The 24,203-nt window shown below is 44.0% G+C and overlaps 1 protein-coding gene across 4 annotated transcripts in view; it reads right to left on the bottom strand.

Annotated features, from left to right (window-relative positions):
- herc1 (HECT and RLD domain containing E3 ubiquitin protein ligase family member 1) overlaps positions 1-24,203 on the bottom strand; it is a 46,869-nt gene that overhangs the window by 13,401 nt on the left and 9,265 nt on the right. Inside the window, exons 10-51 of one of the 4 annotated variants that reach the window (XM_044030394.1) lie at positions 24,003-24,174; positions 23,459-23,593; positions 23,170-23,335; positions 22,550-22,675; positions 21,863-22,084; positions 21,361-21,513; positions 20,343-20,475; positions 19,397-19,588; positions 19,084-19,308; positions 18,381-18,554; positions 18,186-18,300; positions 17,276-17,396; positions 17,022-17,193; positions 15,886-16,213; positions 15,398-15,518; positions 15,250-15,301; positions 13,543-13,814; positions 12,844-13,035; positions 12,561-12,681; positions 12,119-12,356; positions 11,847-12,019; positions 11,546-11,701; positions 11,346-11,452; positions 10,873-10,983; positions 10,628-10,798; positions 10,245-10,484; positions 9,968-10,051; positions 9,198-9,757; positions 7,744-8,374; positions 7,322-7,595; positions 6,485-6,695; positions 6,214-6,380; positions 5,887-6,003; positions 5,094-5,376; positions 4,686-4,807; positions 4,377-4,603; positions 3,417-3,685; positions 2,777-2,829; positions 2,295-2,495; positions 2,023-2,197; positions 1,165-1,432; positions 864-1,077 (exon numbers count right to left, since the gene is read on the bottom strand). In XM_044030394.1, the coding sequence (XP_043886329.1) occupies positions 864-1,077; positions 1,165-1,432; positions 2,023-2,197; positions 2,295-2,495; positions 2,777-2,829; positions 3,417-3,685; positions 4,377-4,603; positions 4,686-4,807; positions 5,094-5,376; positions 5,887-6,003; positions 6,214-6,380; positions 6,485-6,695; positions 7,322-7,595; positions 7,744-8,374; positions 9,198-9,757; positions 9,968-10,051; positions 10,245-10,484; positions 10,628-10,798; positions 10,873-10,983; positions 11,346-11,452; positions 11,546-11,701; positions 11,847-12,019; positions 12,119-12,356; positions 12,561-12,681; positions 12,844-13,035; positions 13,543-13,814; positions 15,250-15,301; positions 15,398-15,518; positions 15,886-16,213; positions 17,022-17,193; positions 17,276-17,396; positions 18,186-18,300; positions 18,381-18,554; positions 19,084-19,308; positions 19,397-19,588; positions 20,343-20,475; positions 21,361-21,513; positions 21,863-22,084; positions 22,550-22,675; positions 23,170-23,335; positions 23,459-23,593; positions 24,003-24,174 (8,244 nt within the window). The remainder of the gene's footprint in view (positions 1-863; positions 1,078-1,164; positions 1,433-2,022; positions 2,198-2,294; positions 2,496-2,776; positions 2,830-3,416; positions 3,686-4,376; positions 4,604-4,685; positions 4,808-5,093; positions 5,377-5,886; positions 6,004-6,213; positions 6,381-6,484; positions 6,696-7,321; positions 7,596-7,743; positions 8,375-9,197; positions 9,758-9,967; positions 10,052-10,244; positions 10,485-10,627; positions 10,799-10,872; positions 10,984-11,345; positions 11,453-11,545; positions 11,702-11,846; positions 12,020-12,118; positions 12,357-12,560; positions 12,682-12,843; positions 13,036-13,542; positions 13,815-15,249; positions 15,302-15,397; positions 15,519-15,885; positions 16,214-17,021; positions 17,194-17,275; positions 17,397-18,185; positions 18,301-18,380; positions 18,555-19,083; positions 19,309-19,396; positions 19,589-20,342; positions 20,476-21,360; positions 21,514-21,862; positions 22,085-22,549; positions 22,676-23,169; positions 23,336-23,458; positions 23,594-24,002; positions 24,175-24,203) is intronic. The other 3 variants (XM_044030395.1, XM_044030396.1, XM_044030397.1) reach the window with 3 other exon arrangements.

The raw sequence follows: 24,203 nt of genomic DNA, 5'->3' as shown, positions 1-24,203 counted from the left end.
GTGGCCAGTTGAGTGAGAGGAGGAGCACAAATGAAAAAGACAAATGTGAAAACACCAACACAAAATAAATAAGCAAAATGTGAACAGAGAATAACAGTGTGAAACAAGCATGAGCAATGTCTGCAGGGAAGCTCCACAGACAATAACAGAGTTCACCATTACCTCATGAATAATGCATGATAATAATGATGAAATGATTCACAAGTAGGCCAATAACAATTATTCACTGCAACACACAACATTACAGTAAACTGCTGTTTAAGGGATAGTTCAGGTTTTGAAGTGTGGTTTTAAGAACGCTGAGTGTGCTATGCACTCCCCGTGCCTAGAATGAGTCAGGCAGGCACAAAATCAGTGTGATGTGTTATTACTGCAAACAAACAACAAAAATATGAACTATACCTTTAAACAGAGCAAAATAAGTGTTGCTGTGAACGAGTATAAAATTACATTTTAAAGATTTAAAGTAAATTATCACTTCTAATTTCATATTTATTTATCTTATATAAAACATTTGAACATTTGGGGAAAGAAAACCAAAGTAATAGCATGCACAAGCAGCAGCAATATTTACTGAGGGCCAATCACACTGACAAAATACTGTTGAAATACCAGGACGAGTGCCTTGAAGGGCATTTGTTCACACAGATGTATGGCATATGAAAGGCCAAAAAGTCTTGCTTTGACTTGCGGTCCTGAACCAACTTTTATGAGTGTCCAAAAGAACCACAGCATAAAACAATAATTTTACTCACAGTGGGTTTCTAGGCCATCAAACCCAAACATGAAATATTCTGAGCTATTATGACAAAAATACATGGACTAATGGACTATTGTCTTTATGCTCAACTGTGTCTACAAACCTCTTTTCTCCACATCAGTCTTGTCATATGCGGGTCTGAGTCGTGCCCCTTTATCTGCCAGCAGAGCCACCAGCGCCTGTGTCACCACAAAGTTCGGGGAAGTAATGAGCTTGTTCTCCTCAGCGACACCACGGAGGAAGCTGGGCAGAAACTTCCTCTGGATGGGGTCATCTACTGTTGTCAGATTCATGCCAGTAGCTGCAGAGATCAAGTTCTAGACAAAACAAAACCAGCAAATGATGAGTCAGATCAGAAATCAACGTCAATACACTCTGGACAAGGCTGGTCGTACTGTGTGTACCTGAGTGCAAAGCTGCACAAGCAGCTTGGCGGCGTTGGGACTATTGGATGCCAGGCAACCCACTGCTGTGCTGAGGTAAGCCAGACACGAGATGGGTTTGCTCGCCTTGGTGGCCCCGCGGGGCCTTTCAGTGTGGCCAGAGCCCGCTGTAGGACTGGTGGAAAGCCCGGCTCGGCCTGCCGCTGCCAGGCACATCAGTCTGACCAAAGTCCTAATGTCAGTCAAACCGAGAGACTCCAGACCTGCTGCAAGGCTGCAGCTTGAACCACTGAGAGGGGAGGGAGGGAAATTATGCACTCATAACTTAAATTCTAATATAAATTTAACCACTTAACAAAAGACTAATTTTATAAAAATCCATGGCAGCCTAAGAATATGTTGTCTGCTTTAACTCTTGCTCTTAGACAGTTTTTATGTAACTTTGTGTCACTCTCCTGCCTCAAAATCCATGAAGATATTTAGCAAATGTAGCAAGCAAAACAAGTGAGTTACAGGTCTACTACTACTGTTAATTTTTTTAAAATGTGTATTGATGTCAAATTGCAGATTTTCATTCAGGATTTTGTGGGTGATCAAAAAAATTGGCAAAAATGTCATTTCATTTACGTAGTGTAGAATCAGGTGTAGATTGCATCAAGTGAGCCTTTTTAAGAGGCTAGAATTTTTTTTTTTTTCTTGGTAGCAATCATTGAAATTTGGGCTTTTTCCAGTTGGAAAAAGGACAACTTTTTCCAACTGGCTAACTATGCCCTTGTGGAAAGCCCTGAACTCCAGTAGTTCCGAATTCCACATGCATGAGCTGTTACAATTATTGTCATATAACCAGAGACAGGCTCAAGTGTCCATCACAAGGCATACCTAACTGAAAGCAGCGACAGCGCTCTCATCACCATGGTCCTGGCCAGCAGCACTTGAGCTGCAGCTGTCACCCTCCTCAGTGCCATCACTCGGTCATGTGGGTTTTGCAGGGCGGTGGCCTGCTCGCCCAGTGTCACCCTGCCTGATGAACTCTTGTCCACTGAGGTCTGACAGCCTGAACATAAGCACACACTCATCTGATCAGCGCCACATCAACACAAAATCAATACATCCTTCTGATTGATATTGAAATGTCTCCCCATTCTCCTCACCTATCTGCAGCAAGGTCTCCTCCATGCTGTTGGTGGCGGTCACCATGGCAACAGAAGCTCCAAGTGGGTCGCTGTCAGGGAACTGAACAGCCTCGGGGACGATCCTTCGCTCACTCAGACCCAACGGTCCGGCCAAGAGCTCAAACTCTTCCTCCCCTGTCAGCTTCTCATCCTCATCAACATCTAGCATGTCCCAGTCCTCTGCAGCCCCACACACAACCATTAAACAGATACACGGTGATGGTTAATTACACACATTTGTAACTAGCGATAGTACACAGAGAGCACAAATAGCTGCCAAAGCTACACAGATTCTCCTACACACTTGGAAGGGAAGGGAAAGTAAGATAAGGGATATGCAGCTGCACCATGATACTTCTCCAGTTAATGTTACTAAATTTTACATTTTACATACATTTTTTATTTCAAACATGAATGTACGAGTGGGATCATTTTCAAACAAAAAAAACATCAGACCTTACCTTCATAGGCACTGTCCTGTTTTCCCAGGAGGTCTGGAGCTTGTCCCTTATACCTGAGTAAAATAACGTAAGAATGAGTCACATTTTAAATGATAATAAGATAATAACAATAATAAACAAACAGAACACAATACCTAATGCACATTCAGAGGTAGGAAAAAAACTAAGATCCTCAATTTAAGAGAAGGGCTAGGTGTCATTTGGTTTATTTCCAATACCAGTGCAAATTTTCAAAATGCTGCAGGTGCTTAAGGGTCCAGTTTGTAAGAATAAGTGTCATCTATTGGTGAGACTGTAGTAGTCCTAAGGGCAAAGCAGTGGGAACTACAGTGGCCTTCACTACCAGAAAAGATGTCAGCCATTTTTGTTAGCATAGCAAGCTTCCTCCTGAAAACATAAAATGCACACTGTGGATAGTTTGTCTGTTTGGGCTGCAGTAGAAAGATGGCAGCACAAGATGGTGGCAAGTACAAAAAAAGGCTTATTCTAAAACTACAAAAACTAAAAAATTATTATCTTAGTCTGATTTTACACCGATAAAAGCATTTTTGGGTGGTTTATTTGATTTCTGCCAACAATTCCTCCTAAATGTTACATACTGGAACTTTAAACACTGGCAACCCACCTCATGTTTACTTACCTCTCTACTATAGGTACTTTGGCCTTGCTCTTGATGGCCAGGTATTTCTCCCTGCACGTTCCACACAGCAGGTAGTAGGGATTCCCGCTGCCACACTCTCCCCCAAACCAGCCGTCCACATAAGAGCCGTTGCTGCGGTAACCTTGGCGGTTGGCACTGCGGCCGCAGCCTGGGTGGCTCTTCTTCATGTGCTGATTGAAGTTGGCCACGTTGGCCTCGCACAGCTCGCACACCACCACCTCATCTCGATCGTCTGTCTCACACACATGCTACGAGGTGTGGTCCAATTACAGAGACACAAACATACACACAAACATTCATTAAGACAAAACACACTAAGACAATGTTGTTAGGCTTCAGCACAGCAGTGACACATTCATGCAAAGTGTGGAGGTAGAAATATGAGTCAGCAAATTGTGTTTTCCCGAGCAGCATTCAAAGAAAATCCATCAGTCTTCGATTTCATGCGCAAGAGCATTAATCAAGCAGAAGTTAAGTGAAATTTCAATGTGCACATGTGGGGGAGGTGTAATGCAGGGCGGTAAAGGGGATTGTTCAGTTTTCTTTGATTCAAGGTTGTATGAGGTACTGACTCATTTTAAGCACTGACTGCACTGTGAGCACACCTTGTGCCTATAGAAAGTAAGAAACAGGCAGGCATGCTCTCAGAGAAAACATGGCTACCCTGACTTCGTTGTTTGGTACGTCTGTGTTACTTAAGTCATTATGAACAGAGAATTTCAAACCCTGAAGTCTGTTTTCCTGACGTTCCCACTTGTCAGCCATGTTTTCCCTGAGAGCATGCCTGCTGGTTCTCGACACAGGGGGCGAGCACAACACAGCACAGCCCATGTGTCAGTACTGCAAACAACCACACTTCAAGAAACCTGAACTTAATCACTTCAAAAGGAGTGGAAATGTGATGGCAGCCCTCTGAGCAGAGCATAAAGTCACACACACCCATGTTGGCCAGTCCAGTACCTCCGGGATCCACATTCCCAGAATGTCGGTGTCACTAGCGAGGTCCTGGCCGAACATGGCCTCCATGGTCTCCTCATCCAGGTCCATCTCCAGCTCCTCATCCAGATTAAAGTCATAGAGAGTGGCTGGGTCCTGCTGCTGCTGGAGGGATGAGACCTCACGGCGCGATTGACTGTGGTGCGCCTGCACTGAGCGGTACAGTCCGGCTGATGCGGAGAACAACATTTGATGTCAGACGATGGAGTGAAAGGAAAATTATTTTCAAACAAACATGAAGAAAAATCTCACCAGCACGGGCTAACAGTGTTCGTGCAGCCAGGTCGAAGCGGTGTTTCCTGCCGGCAGCAGAGCGTCCTCTAAGAGCGGAGCCACTGGTGGCTGATGCATTGTCCTGTTCAAGACCCTCAGGACTGCAGCAAAAACAAATCAATTTTATTAATATGTAAATTCTACTGATAAAAAACATTTACGAGGATGAAACGATTGGTTATTTAACATAATCCCCAGTTCTTTGTCACCAGAGTGAGGTTTTTCACCAACACATCCCTCCCAGTCTAAAATGATTTGATGGGGTAGGGAGGCTGTGATAGTGTGAAGTGGGGCGGTAAAACAAAGTTAAGTTAAAAAGAGCTAATAGAGACATATTGGTCTCTACAATCCACGAGGATTGTGGGTAAACTACACGAGACATCTCACCTGTCGCTGAAACCCTCTTCCATCTCTGAGGCATCTGCACTAGCGATGTCTCCAGGTGAGCACAGGTATGAACTCCTGTCTTGACATTTGCCACCAGAAGAAGCTGTTGCCCCTCGACAAGAGGGTTCAGACCTGTCAGTGCTGCCGCCGCCGCCACCGACGCCGCCACCACCACCACCGCCTCTCTGGTGAGGCTCGTCTGGCTCATCCTCTGTACCTGGATGTTCTATCATCCACATGGCCAGTACTGTGATGTTCTGAGCGTCAGCCTCACCTCGAGCACCTAGGGACAGAAGAGCGACACACTTAATATACACTAAAGTGATTGTCTACTTTTAATGTAGACACTGCTCTGCTCTTATTCTATGCCGTTATGTTAACTCTGGGTAGTCACAAGAAATCTCATCCAGTGTGAACACTTTAATTCAGCTGTTCATCTCTAATAATAAATAACCTGTCAAGTGCAATTGGAAGCCTTAGTGATTAGAGAATGTCACTTGCATAAATATGTACAGTCAGTCTCTTTTTTATAGCCGTTTTCAGACAAGAACTTGAGTCCGGACATTGTCTGGAGTTTGCTAGCAGGAGAGTGTTTGGGTCAGACGCACTCACAGAACATCTAGAGTGAGTGACAGATCCTGGCTCAGTGTTTGGTCTTTGTGAGCAGGACCATTGCACGTTGGATTGTATTTCCTTTATCTGAAAACTGACTCCTCTCTTAGCTTCTTAGCTGCAAGATAGAAATGTTGGCCCAAGCCTATTATCTACATGAATGATGTGGAGTGAGACTGACCTGTAGCCTCCAGTGCTTTGGTGATCTGGCGCAAGGAGAAGCCCATTTCCAGCAGGGGCACAGCGATGGCAGGAGGAGGGGGAGACGTTGACAGCCTGCTGCTAGGGTCTGACAGAGCTGCAGCAAATATCAGCCAGCATAAGTCAAGTCAAGTGAGCCTTTTTTAAGAGACTAATATGTGTTTCTATCTGTTGTCCCTGCCATGTTTTTAGTGAAAGTGTGCCAGTCTCAGTAAGTATTATGGGCAATACAATTCTCAACTTTCCTTTCATAATCTGAATGTCAACATTTGTGTTGTCTCTATGCAAGGTGCTGTGTCATACTTACAGGTGCCTGTTCTGTTCTGTGGTCTGGTGGGCTGGGAGTCAGGGGAGGTGAGACTCTGCCTACGGCCAACATCATCAGAGGGAGAGGTCGGCAGAGATGACACTGGAGGAGTCTGAGCTCGGCGTGTTGGAACCATGGTGGTGGTCGGGTAGCTGGAGAACATTTGCCTGCAGTGACAAAGAGAAGCATTAAAAATAATTATCAAACATACAAATCAAGGTAATTCATGAACACCAGCTGACTGGGGCCATGTACTGCCATCTGTTCTAACCTTAGGAGGCTGAGAGGCATGACCCCCGGCGACTCTGAGGCGGGGGCGGTCTCTGTGTCTGTGACCGGTGTTGTGGCGGTGGTGGTGTCCTCCAGTGATGAGCTCATGAAGGAGGTAGTGCTGGAGGCAGAGGGGCTGGTGGTGACTGGAGTCTGTGCCAACTGCTCACCCTCTATACCTTCCCCCTCACCCTCCGGTTCAATCCTCACTCCTGAGACATAAATAACACAGATGGAGCTGACAGAGTGCTATATAGTAATTAGCCAAGAAACAAAGGGATAGCTCAGGATTACTTATGACTGCATTCTCTGCGCTCCCTGTACTGAGAAGCAGCCAGTGGCAGGCAGACAAGCTTAGCGTTAAGCGGTTAGTATGTTTTTTCTATATATTTTCTATATATTTTTTCAATGTCTTAAACAGTAATACAGTATATGAACATTCATATGTATTACTGGATATGAGTAGAAGAGAACAGTGTGTGAAAAAATGTAAATTCAAGGGAAAAAAAACATCTACAGTAATAATAATATTAGAAATACAATTCAGTTAGATTAAGCAATAAAACCAGAAGAAATAAAGACAAATGGTATAAACCCCCCCAAATAAATTAAATACATAAAATAAATGAGCAAACTAGCAAATAAATAAGAAAACACAACATTAATCACCACTGGGTGCAACCACATCCACATTTCAAAAACATTCCACTATACTTTAATTATGAATCAGTGCTACTAATTTATTTTTCACTTTGAAATTACTCCCCTTGAGCAGTTTTGTGTCATCATGAGATCTGAGAGTTTATACGACTCTTTTAAAAAATATTCATATCCTCACCAGGCTTGACTTTTCCAACACTGGGCTCCTCCAGCAGCCCACTCACGACGAGCTTGTAGATCACAGCCTGCGCCCTCTCCAGGTCTGCCAGGCCCAATGCCCGTTTGATGGGGGAGCGCATCACTGCCCGCTTCACCATGTGACGCATGAGAAACTGCAACGCTGCGCGCATCTCTACCTCTTCCTGACAGACTGGTGAAGTGGTAGCTGCGCTTCCACTGGTACTAGCATTTAGATCAGCGTTGTGCCCACTGGGTGCTGCTTCTGGTATTACCTGGATGTCAGAGGAGACAAGAGTTTAGCACTAACATTTTTCAAAAAATTAACATTTTAACTCTTTTTATTTTATATCCTGAAAAACATAATTGCTAGGAATGAAATAACTGCAATATTTGTGACAACTGATTTATAAGCTGTTTTACCTTCGGAATGAGCAGTAGCTCAGCATATTTGCTGCAGCTCAGCAGGGAACTCAGAGTCTTCATGGCTCCCAGGTAGAGGTAGGACAGCTGAACAGCGTGAATCTCCGACTGTGTGGGGATGGAGGAGGAAGGAGGCTCATGACCGCGGGAGCCATGCTCGTGGCATTTCTTCCTGTTGCCACCGGCAGGAGTGTGAGGAGCTGCTGTGAAAAGCGTCTCATTCCCACCGACCACAGAGGAGATCTCACTCTCTGACTTTGAGTTGGGTGCTACGTGCGCCTTCACCTCGTCTAGGCTGTGGGACACACGCAGTTCAGAGGTAACAGTGTTTGGAGCTGCTCCAGAGTCTCCGACAGCATCATGTTGTTCGTTACGGTTGTGTCTCTCATTGTCCGCTTTATCTTCATTAGTGGTTGGCTCATGCCCAGTTGATGCTGCGTTGCGATGCTTCTTGTCATGACGCCGCGCACTGAGCTTAGCAGCCGTTTCTTCATGGATGCTGGTAAGGTAGGTGAGGTCCAACAGAAGTGAAGCAGTGAGGCCACGGAAACGCATCACGTCAAACGGCAGCGGCTCGCAGGGCTCCAGGTTGTACAGTGGAGTGTCACTAGGTGACCAAAAAGTTGGGAAGCTTTAACAGAAGGAGGTGGATAGTGAAGGAGACAAGGGAAGGAAACACAACGTAAGGGAGAGGGTAGGAGACAGAGCACAGCATGCAAGACACACTAAGATGGACATGTGGGTTTGGATGTTTGGAAACAAGCGCAAAAATAATAATGCAAAGTGAGTGGGCGGCAGAAACGTAAAAACTGTGAGACAGAGTAAGGAGAATGGAGAAGTGATTAAAAATCCACAGGTGAATAGAGAAAGCATGAGAGGAGCATGGAGAGAGGTGGTAAACAAACACCCACAAATCACAATCAGCTGGTGAAACATGCCAAAACCAGAGGTTCTTAAACTACACATCAGGTCATGAGTATTTCACCGACCTGCCTACCTGTGTGGTTCACTGAGATAATATTTTGTGTTTTCTTTAAAGGTGATTCTGACATGTTGTCAGTCAACAAGCTGTCTTCAGAGCTGTCCTACACAGCTTTGATTGAAGCAGTGTGTTTTGTGTGTTTTGAGGGTGGAGCACTGACAAGACAGCAGACAGGAGGGGTGGTTTAGGTTGTTCTGGTTGTAGTCTGGCCTGTCACTGCAAGCTTTTCCAGTTTCCCATTACACCAGAATTGTTTTCTGTCTGTCTGAATGTCAAAACATCATAACTAGCCCTCTGAACTATCCCTTTAAGGCTTTCCTACACTGTTCAAAAACCTGGAGGTCATGCAGCCTATTTTCACCAACATCAGTGACGGTTGTGACAATCAAAAGGTTGACATGGCTAAACTTTGGCAAAAAAAACCCCACAACACAAAATAGAACCAAAAAATTGAACATTTCCACAAACAAACCTGATGGTGATCTCAGCTTCGTCCCACTGCACCTTAGCTGAAGTGCTGCCTTCCTTCACCACACCAAGCAGAGTAGCGTGGCGCCCAGTCTGTTTGTGTACACATCGGCCACCAACACGCAAGCCCGTGTCTGCACCCCCAATCACTGCCAAGACTGGCCACACCTCTGTGCACAGCGTTCTAAGATGGAGTTCCGACAACTCCCCCAAGCCGTGCTGCCGTCCGTGGCGTCCTCTCTCCTCTTCTGTTCTCATGGGCATTTCTTGGCTTTCTCTCTGGGCATCATGCTCCTCGCGGCTCTGCACTGAGCGGCTCTTTTTCAGCCGTTGTCCCCCGCCGCTTCCAGATGCACCAGCTAACTCTCTGAAGCAAGGTTTGATTTTGTGAAGTCGATCAATCATTGTTTTGTTGATGCGATGGGTCCAGTGGTCGGTGCGATGTAGGATGCGAATCAGCTGAGTCGTGGCCTCAGCCAAAACTGTGGCCATGGGGCTGCAGACCGGGTCGCCAGGTAGGAGGTCTCGAGGCGTTCCCCTCATTTGCATGTCACAGATCTTAACCTAGAGCCATTAAAATACAACATGTACATGCATATACTGTAGTCATATAAATATTATAGATGATATGTACAGTAAATTAATGAAAAGACAACAATGAACCCAACAAAAGGAGGAGCTTGGTTAAAATACTACAAACATAGACATACATTTCAACTGCAAGCAGCATCAACAGGGCCCTCTATGACACTACAGTGACATCACATCTTGTACCTTCTCTCCAGGGTTACTGCTGTAGAACATCACACAGGGATAAAGCTCTGTGGCATCAACATCCTCAAACGCCAACTTTGGCTCCTGTACAACAAGACAGTAGTAGTTGGAAACGGAACACAGAGGCCTGAGGTGATTTTTTTCTACGCTGTTTAAATTCATATATTCTCTTTGTTGTGAAAATGTCAAGATGACAAGATGTTGTTTCTGCCTTTTCCGATGCTATTTGATGGGGTACACAATTCCCCCCCCCCAAGTCACCCCTTCCATGTCTCACCTCTCCGTTCTTGCCAAATGAGATGGTTCGGGCCTCCATGTCCAGAACGCAGGTGATGAAGTCTCCCTGAGTGAAGCTGCTCAGTGTCAGCGTTTGTTCACCATTGTGATAGAGGTTTCCGCTGTACGCCCGGTACAGCCACATATCCGAAGTTGTGCGGTGGTTAAAGTCATGCACGGGCCATCGAGAGACACCGACACACGTGCCCTCATTGCCTCGGTTTTCTTTCACAATATAAAACTGCAAAAGAGACAAATGAACTCATCTCTGCTGTGTATAAATCCGGCAGTGTTGAAAACAAAATGCTATAACAAACACACAACTGTGGACTACAACATTTTGTTCCACCTATTCAACTATAACGCCACAGTTTTTTTTTTTACCTTCCACTGATAACATCCAGAGGAGATCCCCGTGGAGGCCAAGCCGTAGCCTTTTCCCCCACTGCCATGTGTCAGGCCCTGGCCATTCTCAACCACACAACACTGAGCCTTCTCTGGGTCAAAGGACACTTCCTGGATGGGAAGATTCTCATCCTCCTCCTCTGCCTCCCCCTTAAGATGACAGAAGCGGTCAGTCATCCAAACAGAGGATGGTATGGTAGACACAGTGGAGAACGGACACACACCTGTAGTTTCAGTTCTTGGACTTTTTCTTTAATCTGGGTTAGATGCTTCGCTTGAGCAATGGGAGCTTCCCACATGCAGTCAGACAGCAGAGAGAACAGATGCTCCACCACCTGAAAGACAACATATTATATGAGCAAACAGTCTGATGAATTAATCAAATAACTTATAAATGACAATATAAAGATATTAAAGCACTTGGTTATTATTTTTGCTAATATATGAAACCAGCTTCCAATCAAATTATTCCATCCCAAATGCTCAAGATCTCAGTATTTGATAGACATAAAAACAAAGCTGGCTGAGATTTACCTTTTAAAACAGTCTTGAATAATATAATTGTTTGAATATGTCACTGTACTAAAACTAACTTAATGCCAGAGTGACTTAAACAGTTTGTGTCTCACATACAGTCCCTCCAGACAAATTCAGTGTGGACTTCAGTGCAGGTCTGAGAGCAGCTCAAAAGTTGTACCTGTGTCATCTGGTCATCCTCCATATTGGCCTCACACGCAGGCAGCACAGCCTCCAGGACGTGAAGAGCCAGGAGCCGAGTTCTCAGGTTTCCCACCAGAGGGACCCCTGGAGTCAAAATAAGGTCACATCTCAGCTGTGTTTCCGAATATAACAGTAAACACACTATTGTTGTGTTGTTGTTCCATGAGCTGGTTGTACCTGAGCAGCATTTCTGGGCAGCAATGTTGAGAAGAACTTCGGTCCATTTGGGGGACGCCATTTTGGACTGGATGGCCTTGGAGGACACGACCCTCCGGAGAAAGACAAGGAAGTCTCCCAGGTGTAGCTCTGCAGTATGCTGCTTACGAAGCAGAGCTAACAAAAAGAAATAAGAAACTAGAATCACTGCCCAGCAGTGGAATGTATGTATGTGTCATCTTATCCCTAGCGTTGGTGTTTTCTTATGATGGAAAAAGTGTTTGTGTTGATGAATAACATCATAGACTAGAATATCATCAACCTCTCAGGTCTTTCTTCTCTGTGTCGGCACCATCCTCATGCTTGTTGTCCTCTTGGTCTTTCCCTGAAGACAGAACACCGACTCCTGCCTGAGACAGAAGGTTCTTCAGCTGACTACACAGAAGGTCCAGAAGCGACTGCACCACCTTTGGACTCAACTTGTCTGCGTACGTTCTGGAAAACCCAGGAAAAAACACACACAGCTGTTAAGGAAATCTGTTTTTGTTTACAAAGAGCTTTAAATGTAGAATAGAGTAGAGTAGAATGTCTAACCCCGTGCTGATGGCAAGTATCTGCAGCAGGCGAGTGGACGCCATCTTCAGTGCTGTGCTGAGCTGGGACACACCAGGTTTCTGGAGGAGTTGTAGTGGCTGCCCCAACATGGTCTCTGTGCCACAGAGCTGAGACAGCACATTAAGCAGCCCGCTTGAGATGGCCAAGGAAACGTCCACAGGCTGATATCGAACGCTCAGTGCAAATACAGTCACCAGTAGGAGGCGCTGCTGTGCTTCTAAAATGGGAAAAAAAGAGAATCAGGTAGAGTGTTGCTATGATACCAATCACCACTTCATACAGAGTTAGTGGTATACAGCTGTTGAAATTGATTTGCTTTTTTTTAAAAAAGCACTGGTTCCAGATCAGTATCCGTCATTATGCAAAGTTCAGTCATCAGGAGCAGTTTCAGAACACGTCTATAAGCAAGTCTGTTTCTTACCTACGTGGTGCTTATTGGCCTGCAGTGCTCTTTCAAGTGTGACAGACAGCTGCTGATAGATCTTATGAACAGCTGTCTGGATTTCAAGCTGGAGGCTCCTCTTAGCTGCTTTTACACCATCCTGCAAAAAATGTTATGCATTCATGTGTAAACACAGGTAGACTATGTGGTAAACATACAGTAACTGTTTGTCAGTAACATTAAATACCACCTATTACATGGAGCCTTAATGCAAACTACAGTATATGTGTTGAATATCAGCTCATTAGGAGCCATATGTCACCTGGTAGTGATGCAGCTGCACACTCTCTCTCTTTAAGCCTCCAGTGCCAACGGTACCGAGGCCAAAACACCCCGCCAGGAACTGCAGCCTGACAGAGGTGAGTAGGGAGGAGGACTGAAAGCCGGGCTGACTGCCCTTCTCCTCCATACCAGAGATCAGCACCACAATCTGGTGGAGCGCCTCAAGTCGCAACTGAAGAGAAAAGGACAATACTCAAACAAGACTACACATCACTGAATGTGGATGTAGTGCATAAAAACATCTATGCATCTTCAGTATGAACCTTGCATCCACTGGTCAAGCAAATATGTCACAATAAAAGTGTCAAGTGCTAATTAACTACTCTTACAACTGAACATTAGCACAGCCCTGGCTCTCTTCAACCTAGAATTAAAACTTTATCCGTGTTATTGGTAAAAGCTGTGTTTTTACCACTATGTCATGTCAAAAAATATCTGTTGTGAAAATGCAAAATTTTCTGTTGACAAAAGGTTATTCCAGAACATACAAATACAATAATTGTCAATAGCGTTCTGAAAGGTTTTGTAGGATGAGAAATCGGGAATCATTAGAGAGTACATTAAATACAGTATAAAAACACGGTATACATAATTTGTGATCAGAATAACTGATTGCTTGTGATTTCCTGGTAAAATCACATCGAGTCAAGATCAAAACACAGCAAATTGTTTCTCTCACCTCTGCTCTGCTCTGCTGTTGTTCCATAGCCAGGATAATAGCCTGAGGGCTAGTTGACATACCCTCCTCTGGCTCCTTGAAGGCAGGCACAAGGCCCACATCACCACTGATGAAACTGACCATGTTGTCAATGAGAGCGTGGATGCCCAGCGAGCGGCTCAGGTCCAAGTCTGACTCTTCGTACGAGTGTGCCGAGCCGTAGCTGCGCTGGCGGCTCAGTTTGGCTCTGAACCAAGACTCAGCCACAGAGTCTGGGGAGCTGTGAAGTAAACCTAATGGAAAGGAGGAGGAGCTTTCAGACACAACAGCACTCGGGAAAAACTCCTCTGATGGATGGACAATGGAGCTTATGAGCACTAACAGTAAGAGCTGTGAAGACCAATGCATTATTACTCCAGAAAAGTTTATCAAATGGAATAATGCTGATTCCTCATGCAGGCACAGCCAATATAAGTATCTATAATGGGAACAGAGCTTTCAGTGCCCATTGAGGGAAATGCTGCAGCTGAGACATGGATGGTGATAAGGGCTTTTCTTTCTGAAAGCACTTAACTCAAAGCATCAGAACTGATGGTTTTTTTTTTTTTACAAATCAATAACTTTATTCTTACAGAAATAATGTTTAGGTAAGTTAATTTACTCCATCTAATCTTTGTCCCCTTGTCTCTCTCTCTCTCTCACTTATGATTGGAATCAGGGCTTGAATACATAACAGGATTAAGAAAAACCACAAACGTTTGGAACATATCAGCTTTTTAAACACGCAGAACACATTTTCTGAGAGCCCTAAACACTATTTATGGAAAATGGTTTCCCAGAGTGACCCAACCTTGTGTTTTCATGTACACAACCAAGACGCAACTTTGGGAAGACAATGATGTCATGGTCCCCCCTCTTAAGCTTTATGTGCATGTTCCACTTCTGTTTTGGATGTATTTCTGTGGCAGCATTAAAGTGCCACATACAGACATGACATACAGCCATTAAAGTCCTTTAGGGGGTTTTGTGATCATGAAGAAATTTCTTGAAACAATGCCATGTTTATGGAAAACTCTTCAAGAATGAAAAAGAAAAACATCTTAAAAGGGAAAGTTCTGTTTTCGTGTGGATGAGGCCTTAGCTGATCTTATCTGAATTGGGGTCACATGATAATTTACGACACATGCAACTGATCTGAATTTCCTGGAGCTCTCGTACCGTAAATGGCATAAATGAACAGATTGCATGTGAATTAACAATTTTAAACATGACTAATAGTATAACAATGAACTCTCAGCTTAATGTCGTGATTGTGACAGCCCCTCTCAGTGTGACTGATCACATTTTCCAGACAAAGTAAGAATTAACTGAGCAAAGTCACAAACATTCCAAGAAACAGAATGAACTGTTTACTGTGCAACAGGCACTGTTTATGTAACAGCTCATTACACACAGAGAGGAGACTGTGAATTGACTGAGCTCATCATGAAAGATGAAAAGGAAAAGGGGCAACCCAGTCATGGAGAGATGAGCTATCAACGGGAAGAAACATGCCATTGGTTACTTGCTTGGAGCTCCTCTTGTGTTTGGGGCTCAACTGCCCCAAAAGAAGCAAATAAACTATCCACACAGACAAAAAGAAATCATAGGACAGAGAGACAAGAGCATCATATGAAAGACAAACCTGAACATCCTCACTCAACATCACATACATTTGATCATCTTTACCTCTTTTTTTGTGAGAAAACGCCAAGTCCAGGTCAACGTTTCTCCTTCCACTCTAAAACAAAGAAAAAAGAGAGACTCAGACCAAACCTGATACTCACACATTAAACGCAGATAATGTAGCGAGTATATATGAGAATGTCTGCTGTACCAGAGTGTAACCCTCTTCATCCGACTCGGGCTGGGACAGATCAGACTCGCTCCTGGACTTGATCAGTCTGTAACTCGGGCTGCCCTGCACTGAGCGGCTCTCTGCGCTCAGACTCTCACTCCTACAACATTAACACATTACAGGAGCTGATTACACATCTGTGTCAGTGACAATGCAACCACTTTAAGCAAACCTGAGTGTCAGAATGGGAGGCTGCACATGTGTGTGTGTGTGTGTGTGTGTGTGTGTGTGTGTGTGTGTCAGCCATGCCAACAGGAAAACACAAATGCATTAATTTACTGACAATTCCAGGCAAAGTAAAACAAGGAATTACCTTCAGCAGAAAACTTTAAAACAACTTTCTGGATCTACTAAACGGCTCACGAGGTGTGTGTTGTCATGCTGCTTTTCACTAATTGTTTTAAAGCTTGAGTAAGCGCAGGCCAATTTATTTAACCCCCGCCACCCCAAGGAACTGGTGTTCTGACCTGGTCATGAAGCTCAGAGACTCATGTGTCCCTGTAGTGGACTGGGTCTGACCCTCCTCCTGGTGCTGTTTGCTAATCTCTCCAAACATGGGGCTCAAGCCCAGCAGCAGCAGGGCACAGCGGTGGATCACTGAGTTACAGGTTGCCGTGTACAGGTCCTGGCCCTCTGGGAGACCCGCGCTGCCCAACCTGCCCTCCTGAGACAGAATGACGTCCTCCTCTCTGCCTCCACTCCTCGAGCCAGAGCCCAGGCCTGCGCTGCTGCTGGTCCGTTCTCTGTCCCGACTGCGAGCGACTTCCCGCGCTGAGAGGAAACATTGAAAGATTTCTGTGTTGTGCAATGTGCACATAAAACACACAAAACACACAAATTGCTGGGTTAGAGGACAAGCAGCAGCCACATGACAGAAGCCTCTTTCAGACCTAGTATTAACATCTGTCCTGGGGAAAACCAATCACAAGTGGACAGCTATGACTGATGACACTTGGCAATGATACACATCCTGATCCTGTGATCTGATCTCACCTCCCTATGCTGTATGATAAAACAGTCTGTTTTTGACATCAAATGTGTTTTTAATGTCTGTGACAATACAGATGTGTCCACTATGCCTGTGTGTATCGGAGTGGGTGTGTAGTTAGTGGGAGAAAAAAAAGAGAAGAGAGGAGCTGAATAAATCAACGCTCTATGCAGCTTTAACATGATATAGGATTTTAACCATTACAAAAAAGTAATCATTCATTGTTCAGTGTCAATATAAAGATAAATTAACATATATAGGTGCTAAAAAGTGTAAAATTTGTAAAAGGTGTAGAAGCAAAGGACGTGGTCTCTAATGAGTTCCTGAGGAGGGACTGCAATTAAAGAATGTGACCACATGTGTCATCATCATACACCTATGAATGTGGGTTTTGAGCCACATTAAGAGCATTTAAAACTGTTCTTCAGCACTGTCCATGTGTTCAGGTCAATCAGGTTGGATGTTAAAAAAAAAAACTGGTCTGAAGGTGTCATTTATTCACATTCAATAAAAGAAGCTCTTTCTATTATTCCACTGCCGAGTTAACACAGACAATATTTTCCGTTTCTGCTCATCTCACACACAAACACACAGACTCCAGGCAGATGTACATACTTCCAGCTGTCATCACTTCATGTTCATGGTCCTCCTCTTCATCATCTTGTTCCTGGTGACCCTCTTCTCTCTCGCGGTCCGCCCTCTCTTCCAGCTCCGCCTCCTCATCAATAGTGCGTGTGAATGAGTGCTCTTGAGGGTCCATGTCCAGAGAGTCCTGATTGTCAGAGATCTGAAAGCAAACGATCTATGAGTCGACAAGTGACTGGGGAATTATTTCCTTTTCATAGTCAAAGCAGTGTGCAAGCACTCACCCTCCTCTCGCGTGAAGAAGACCGTGTCTGGATGAAATCTATGTTCTTACACGCCAGCAGGCGGTTTCGTACTTTGTAAACACAGCGATAAATCTCAGCCAGAGACTTAGATGGTTGGTATCTGACGGTAAAATAAAAACATACATGTAAAATGTGATGTTTTAGGGCAGTGTTAAAACATGCTCTAATTGACTGGCCACTGATTCGACTGACGGTATTCACTGCTCTTCAGGTGATGGGCAAAGAGGCATTCATACCTTTACACCTCCTTCACCTCATTTTTGTGCAAGTGGCTGAGCAACAACTGCTGGAACTGTACATGTTTACTAATCCAAACACTAAGAAAACAAATCACTGGTTTGAAACTGTTTTTTTCTCTATGACACGGAGGACAAAATACAGTATCTCATGGGGGTTGCCACACAACACATTTGAAAAGGAAGTTAAAGCTACAGCAGGCAGGCTTTTGGTATCTCCTCTACATCAGTCTCTGTTTCTAGCCTCAGAGAAATTGGGCACATGACGGGAGACTTGCTGTGACCAATCACAGGGCAGTTCAGAAAGAAAGTAATTGCATGAACATGTACCTCCAGTGGAAAGGTTTCTATTCCCGTAATGTAACAACTACCCACACTGCAAAGCAACCTGATGTGCCTCTGTCAGTGGTCAGGCAGAGGTAATCATCAGAAAAATCAAGGAATTCAAACATTAAGAGTCACAATTTGAGAATTGGCTAGCCAGGGTTAAACTGCCACTCAGCTGCAGAAAATAAATGGCTATAAAAACAAAAAAAATAAGATTGGATGGGCAGATACTCCTCATGTGAATATCAGCAATCAACATTGATGGCATAAAAACTGATTGGAGCAGTCCTCCCTTTCATTCCATACATCAGATCAGAGTACAGTACCTGCCATCCCCACAGGCCTGGCCCAGCAGCCCAGTGTGCTTTAATAAGGCTGCCAATGCAAACCTGGATACAGTGTCCAACAGAGACTCGTTACTGAGAGACGCATTGTCCCAGTCTGCAACAGAAGGTACATTTATCAATACCCATTCAGATGCAGAGACAGCAAGATATAATACACGTGGAGCATGGACACACCTTTGCTCATGGCGTAGTCCTGCATGTTGATCCACAGGCTGTTGGCAGGTTCTTTAGATGAACCCAGAGCCAGGTCCACCAGGACGCTCAGGTCAGGACACAACGTGCAGTCGAACGGCTTCTGCTCCTCATTTCCACACAGAGCTGCCTCCAACAGGGAGCTGATGGACGAGTCTGAGGGACACGAGTCAACAGAGTCATCACTTCAACAAGTCAAAAGACTCAAGTCCATAATAAAGAGTCATCACAAAGGAAATAAAAGGTCTGAAGGACACAAATCAACAAACCGCAGTTTAGAAAACTGGAAGTAATAATGCCTTTAAATAGGACTCGTACACTCTTTTTACAACATGGACATTTTGAACAAGATATGCTTTGCATTCAAACGGTAAAGTCATGAGAACACCATTGCTTGGTGACAGCGAAGCCAAAAACATATGGATGATGAAGGCATGACTATTATCTTAACTTACCATCCACCTAAAATTAATTTCTGGGGGTTAAGCTATTTTTGAAAAGCAAGAACATTACAACCCATAAACCTGGACCTTTCAGAAACACGGTAAGCCTGACCCCATTTAAAGGCACCCTTCACTTCAATGCAAAACAAACTGCTGCTTCTGCTGTTAGTCATTTACAGTCATGGACATTTCAAAAAAGACACATATTCCGTCACAGTGTTGGACATTTACTCTCTCCCTACCAAGCAGAGGGATGTCCATCTCCAAGCCGTTGCTGAAGAGCGGTGTTCTGAGCCAGTAAGCCGTGTCCTGTTCTTCCAGTGAGGTGGTGGCTCCCTGCAGCATCCCACCAAGGCATCGGCCAACCAGAAGAGCAACTGTCCTCTCCAGGTCCACCAGCCATACCCAGGACAATGCTGGCTGAGGCAGGGACATACCTGAGGCTGGCTCAGCATAGTCGGACGTCCCTGGAAAGTTAAAGAGGGATTTAATCACATAAATCCCACTGCATGGAAATTAAAATTAAGGATTTGCAGAAATATTTTTAAAGCTCACCATGAAGAGGCCACTGCAGCTCCTGGTCCTCCAGAGGAGAAGCAGCAGGCAGCAGTCTGTTAAGTCGGTCCAGGGGAGGGAGCAGGTCCAACAGGTGGTTCAACAGTGGTCTCGCCACTGACACAGGAAGCAGCAGCAAAGAGTTGATGATCTGACAAAGCATGCTGCCTGCTGCAGAGACGAAGATCACATCTGGAGACGGTACAGATAAATGAAGATTATGTTTAACAACATTCAAAGATCAGAAGGAAGAAGATTATATTCCGATTTTGCTTGAGAAAAGGAAACAAAAAGGGAAAGATTTGTATTCCTGCTTTTTAACCATAATGCAAACAGAGAGAAATAACTTAACTTTATTAAGGTTCTGGACAGTAAAATAAATAAGTAATAACAATAACAACGAGTTGCTGGTCTACTGCTGCATGGTTTAGTAAGTCTGTGTTACCGAAGTAAATATTAGGTCTAAGCCAGAAAAAAACATATTTGAATATGGATCAACAAGGATTATGATTTCGTCTATGGACTGTGGTGTGGGGAGTGAGTGATTTCTAAAGATTATATCAAGTGACACGTTTGTTAAGGGACAGCAAGCCTCTACAGTATGTCTCAGGTTGTTTCTGGCATGCAGGGGTCAGCAAGGGGTCAGCAGTGGGCATGCACACAGCTCATAATATGTCAGTACCTTGTGAAAGCAGAAAAATCTAGGCATTCCTTTAAAAATTGAACTTTCTAATAAAAGTAATGTGATAATGACCTTATTGTACAGGAATATTTTTATACAATGATATTTTTACAATTTATTTTGTGTTGTATCTCTCTTTAATTACTAATTATATAAGTGGGGTTTAAATACTTTTCACATAAGGACCGAACTGTCACTGACATAGTGTTACTTTGAAACACTTCACAAGAAAAGGCAGACTTCATAGATAAAAGTAATTTACACCTTGAAGTTTTTCTCGTATACTGCCATTCCAGGAGCTTTCCTTTATCAGCGTTGCAGAGCGGGAGAAGATATCTGTGGCATGAGGCAGCAGCAGCTGCAGATGTTTGTGGAGTAAAGCCACGCTGCTCGAGCTCTGCAGAAAAACACACAGATCATGAGGTTGTGCCAAAGTAATCAAGCCATTCTATTCTATTTATTAATTTTTTGGTTGACATTTATACAAACTATTGATTCTTTTTTGAAAGGAAATACTGTTCAGATCCAAAAATGTCACTTCACAATTATCTTGACCAAAATTACTGCAGTAATTGATATTATTGTGATGTGTATGAAACAAAAAAGGCCAACTATTTAAAAAAGCCTCATAAACACACTGACATAACTTCAGCTTATCATTTGCTGAAAAACAAATAGTTTGTGGGCAGGTTACTTTACAACTAATCGTGATAGAAAAGGGGTCATCTTTTGAGCAGCTTCACCTACACTGCACTACACACGACCAAGAAAAAGTCATACACTTTTTTTGGACTGCATTAAGCTTTGATTACATTACATATTACATTACACATTTCCTGTATCATCAGATCATGTACTTAAGATGGTGTTGGACAACTGTGTAAAGTCTTCTTCAGCTTATCCCAATGATTCTCAGTTGGGTCAAAGTCAGGACTCTGTGGAGGTCAATTCATGTGTGAAAATGAGGACTAACGCTCTCTGAACCACTCTGTCACAGTTTAAGCCCGATGACCACGTGGTATTGTCATTTTGGAAAATGCCTAAAAAGAACGTAGTATATTCAGTATATTAAGATACTCAGCTGGCCTCATTTTTTGAGCACATAATGTTGGTGACCTAAAGCAACCTCAGCTCATAACACTGCCCCCACCTGCTTCTATGATAAGCACAAAGTATAATTTGTGTGACATTTTTTTGGCCTGGCAGAACTGGGCCGCAGTGTTCATAAAACTGGGAATGGCTGATGTAGGAAAAAGGCAATGAAGAAGCTGGGTGTACGTACCTCAGTGACTGAGTTAATGTGGCAGTATGCCAGCAGCTGCTTCTGCAAGGAGCAGAGAAGCTGGTGAAGGTGAGCTGGCTGACTGCTGTCAGAGGAGGACATGCCCTGCTGCAGTTTATCACTGTTCTTCTCCAGCTCACCAAACGCTTGGTCCTGTTCAATGCAAACACACACACCTGAGCTGGATGGTAAATCTATTGACCCAAACATGGGTGTGAAACTGTTTCATGACCAAAAAATATTTTTCTGACAATGTTCATACTCATCATCTCCACAATGAGATGTGTTTTCAATAAGGATGATAATAAAAAAACATTTTCCTGAGGATTTCTTTGTTCCATTTATGAATGTACTCCTGTGAGAACCAGTAAAAGTAAACACAACCTGTGACTATTCTACAGGGGCCACTGTTAAAGTGTCACTGATTTAAATTCCAGGACAAGTGTGTGATTGTATGTGAATGCTGACTCACACACAGAATGAGAGAGCGGTGCCAACTCACAGTATAAAAGCCCAGGTTCCTGAGTAGAGTCTTCATGAGGATCTCAGCCAGGTGTGTGTCTGGATGTCCCGCTGTGGTGCTGAAGGTGGAATCTGGGGAAGCTGTGAAACCAACACCAGAGGACAGAACCTCGGGGCCGTCAGCAGGAGAGCTGTAACCCAGGAGCGAGGCCACGTGGGTGTGGTCCTGTAGACTGGTCAGGATGATGTCAAGCTGCATCCTCTGTGGCACAGACACACACACAATTTTCATCACACACACTGCCCTGCAGTGTACTATGGGTTCATACGGAGTTCAATAGCAGGTCAGTCATCAGGGACAGAAGGCCATTTCAAAATGATTTGTCCACAACTGAGGTCACATCACAAACACATCACACAACTATGTCTTGCTGGATTAACTTCAAATATTTCTGCAAAACATAAAGGGAGGCAAATCTAGATCAAGATGATTTGACTGATACACACTGCCCTATGAAAATGCTATCTGCCATGTCTTATGATTCCGTAAACTGTACTGTAGATAATTTGACTGCTCAAAACCTGCTGCTGCTGGTATTGGTCAAGACCCTTTTAATGAGATTTTCCTTGTTAAATAAGGTTGTGATAAACATCTATTTAATGTGAAAGGTAGGCAGTATACTGTATACTATGAATGTGATAAGTGCTGGCAGGTAAGAGGCAGCACCTGTCCTTTAGAGAGACTCTCCCATCTGTCAGGTCCCTGAGGCAGCAGGGAGTGAAGCAGCTCCATCCTCTCTCTCAGAGGAGGCAGCAGCATGGTCGCCCCCACGGACAGAGTCTCAATCACAGCCTGAGGGGACACAAACACACAGTCACTACTTCATGCTATGTGACTTAAATCTAAAGATTAACAACCGTGTGAGTATGTGTCCTCAAGGGGAAAGTTATCCTGGTGACATGAAAAACACAGCGTGGCCAGAATATTAAAACAATTCCACACTGATTACAAGCATATCTCAGCTTGCAAGAAAAATGTGGTGGATGACTCTGCAGTTTTTGTGTGTGTGGAGTCAACTAACAGAGAACCTGACATGATACAAATATTAAGGAGCCTCGACTCTTCCTGCAGAATGTTCACCACCAGTTATTTTCAAATTTTCACATTTACAGTTTTGCATGTTTCAAATGAGCATACCCAATAAAATGTGCTCTTTTATGTCATCATTCCACTGCATGTAAAGGTTTTCAAACACTTTCTATCGTTTCATTGTATTTTGTTCAAACAGTACCTTCACACTGTGCCCAGTGCACATTTTAGTTTTAAAATTTTAACTCATCCCTTACTTCCTGAATCTCATCTGGCACAGAAGAGTCCATCAGTCTGAAGAGCAGGTTCCTCAGTGGCCTTGCCTGCCGACCTAAGATACTGGTGGCCACGCCCCCGGCCAGAGCCAAAGCCAGGTGATTGGACAAGAGTCGAAGGCACAGCTTGAGAAAGTTATGATGCTCCCTGCAATACATAAAACCCTATCATTGCTAAGCTGTTCTATACCACTTCTGTTTACACAGTACACATTTCTAATAGAAAACCAGTTCTTGTAGATCTTCCTTCTGTAACAGTCTGTGTTCTCACCTGGAGGAGGGGAAGGGAAGAGGGGGAACTTCACTGTTGATGCCATCACAATAGCGCTCGAGGAAAGAGCGCAGGTGGGAAAAGGTGCTTTCTTCAAGGTCAACACAGTACGGTCTGTGCCACGCCACCACCTGCCTGAAGAGCCACAATGAGGAAATGTTGATGAACGTTCTGGTGATTCAGAAGGTGCACGTGAAAAAGTCCAGAGCAAGTGTTACAACTTCAAATTTTATTTTTTTAATATTTGCTTTACTCAAAACTCTTGGTTCATCTGTTTTATCTGTATTATTATAAATAATGAACAAAGTATGTGTAACTATACTGTGAGAGTCAGCACAGTGGCAGAGTGATCCAAACAGCTCTAACTCCCATTTATCATGGATTTACTTACCTCTCACTAACATTACACAATCAGATCATGAACATGCTGACATCTGCACTCTTATTACAACCTCCCTACCATGTCAACATTTTCAGATAAACCCAGACTCTGGTCATTGTCTCCTGTCCTGAGGCTTGTGTGATTGCTCTGCAGGATACTGACCTATCCCTAGGAAGCGCTGTCCAGGCCAGGCTATGAGACGTGCCAGCTGAGATCTGCTGAATGGCAACTCCGTCCAGGCCAACGACCTTCTTGGGCTTTGTGATGGGCCCGGTGGAGTTCCCCTGACCACACTGGCCCATTGAGTTGTTGCCCCATGCATATACTTCATTGTCTACATGGTTGAGTAGAAGACAGATCATT

The sequence above is a fragment of the Solea senegalensis genome, linkage group LG7 (assembly GCF_019176455.1).
Source record: "Solea senegalensis isolate Sse05_10M linkage group LG7, IFAPA_SoseM_1, whole genome shotgun sequence".
NCBI classification, from domain to species: Eukaryota; Metazoa; Chordata; class Actinopteri; order Pleuronectiformes; family Soleidae; genus Solea; species Solea senegalensis.
This window is presented reverse-complemented; position numbering and strand designations above follow the sequence as displayed.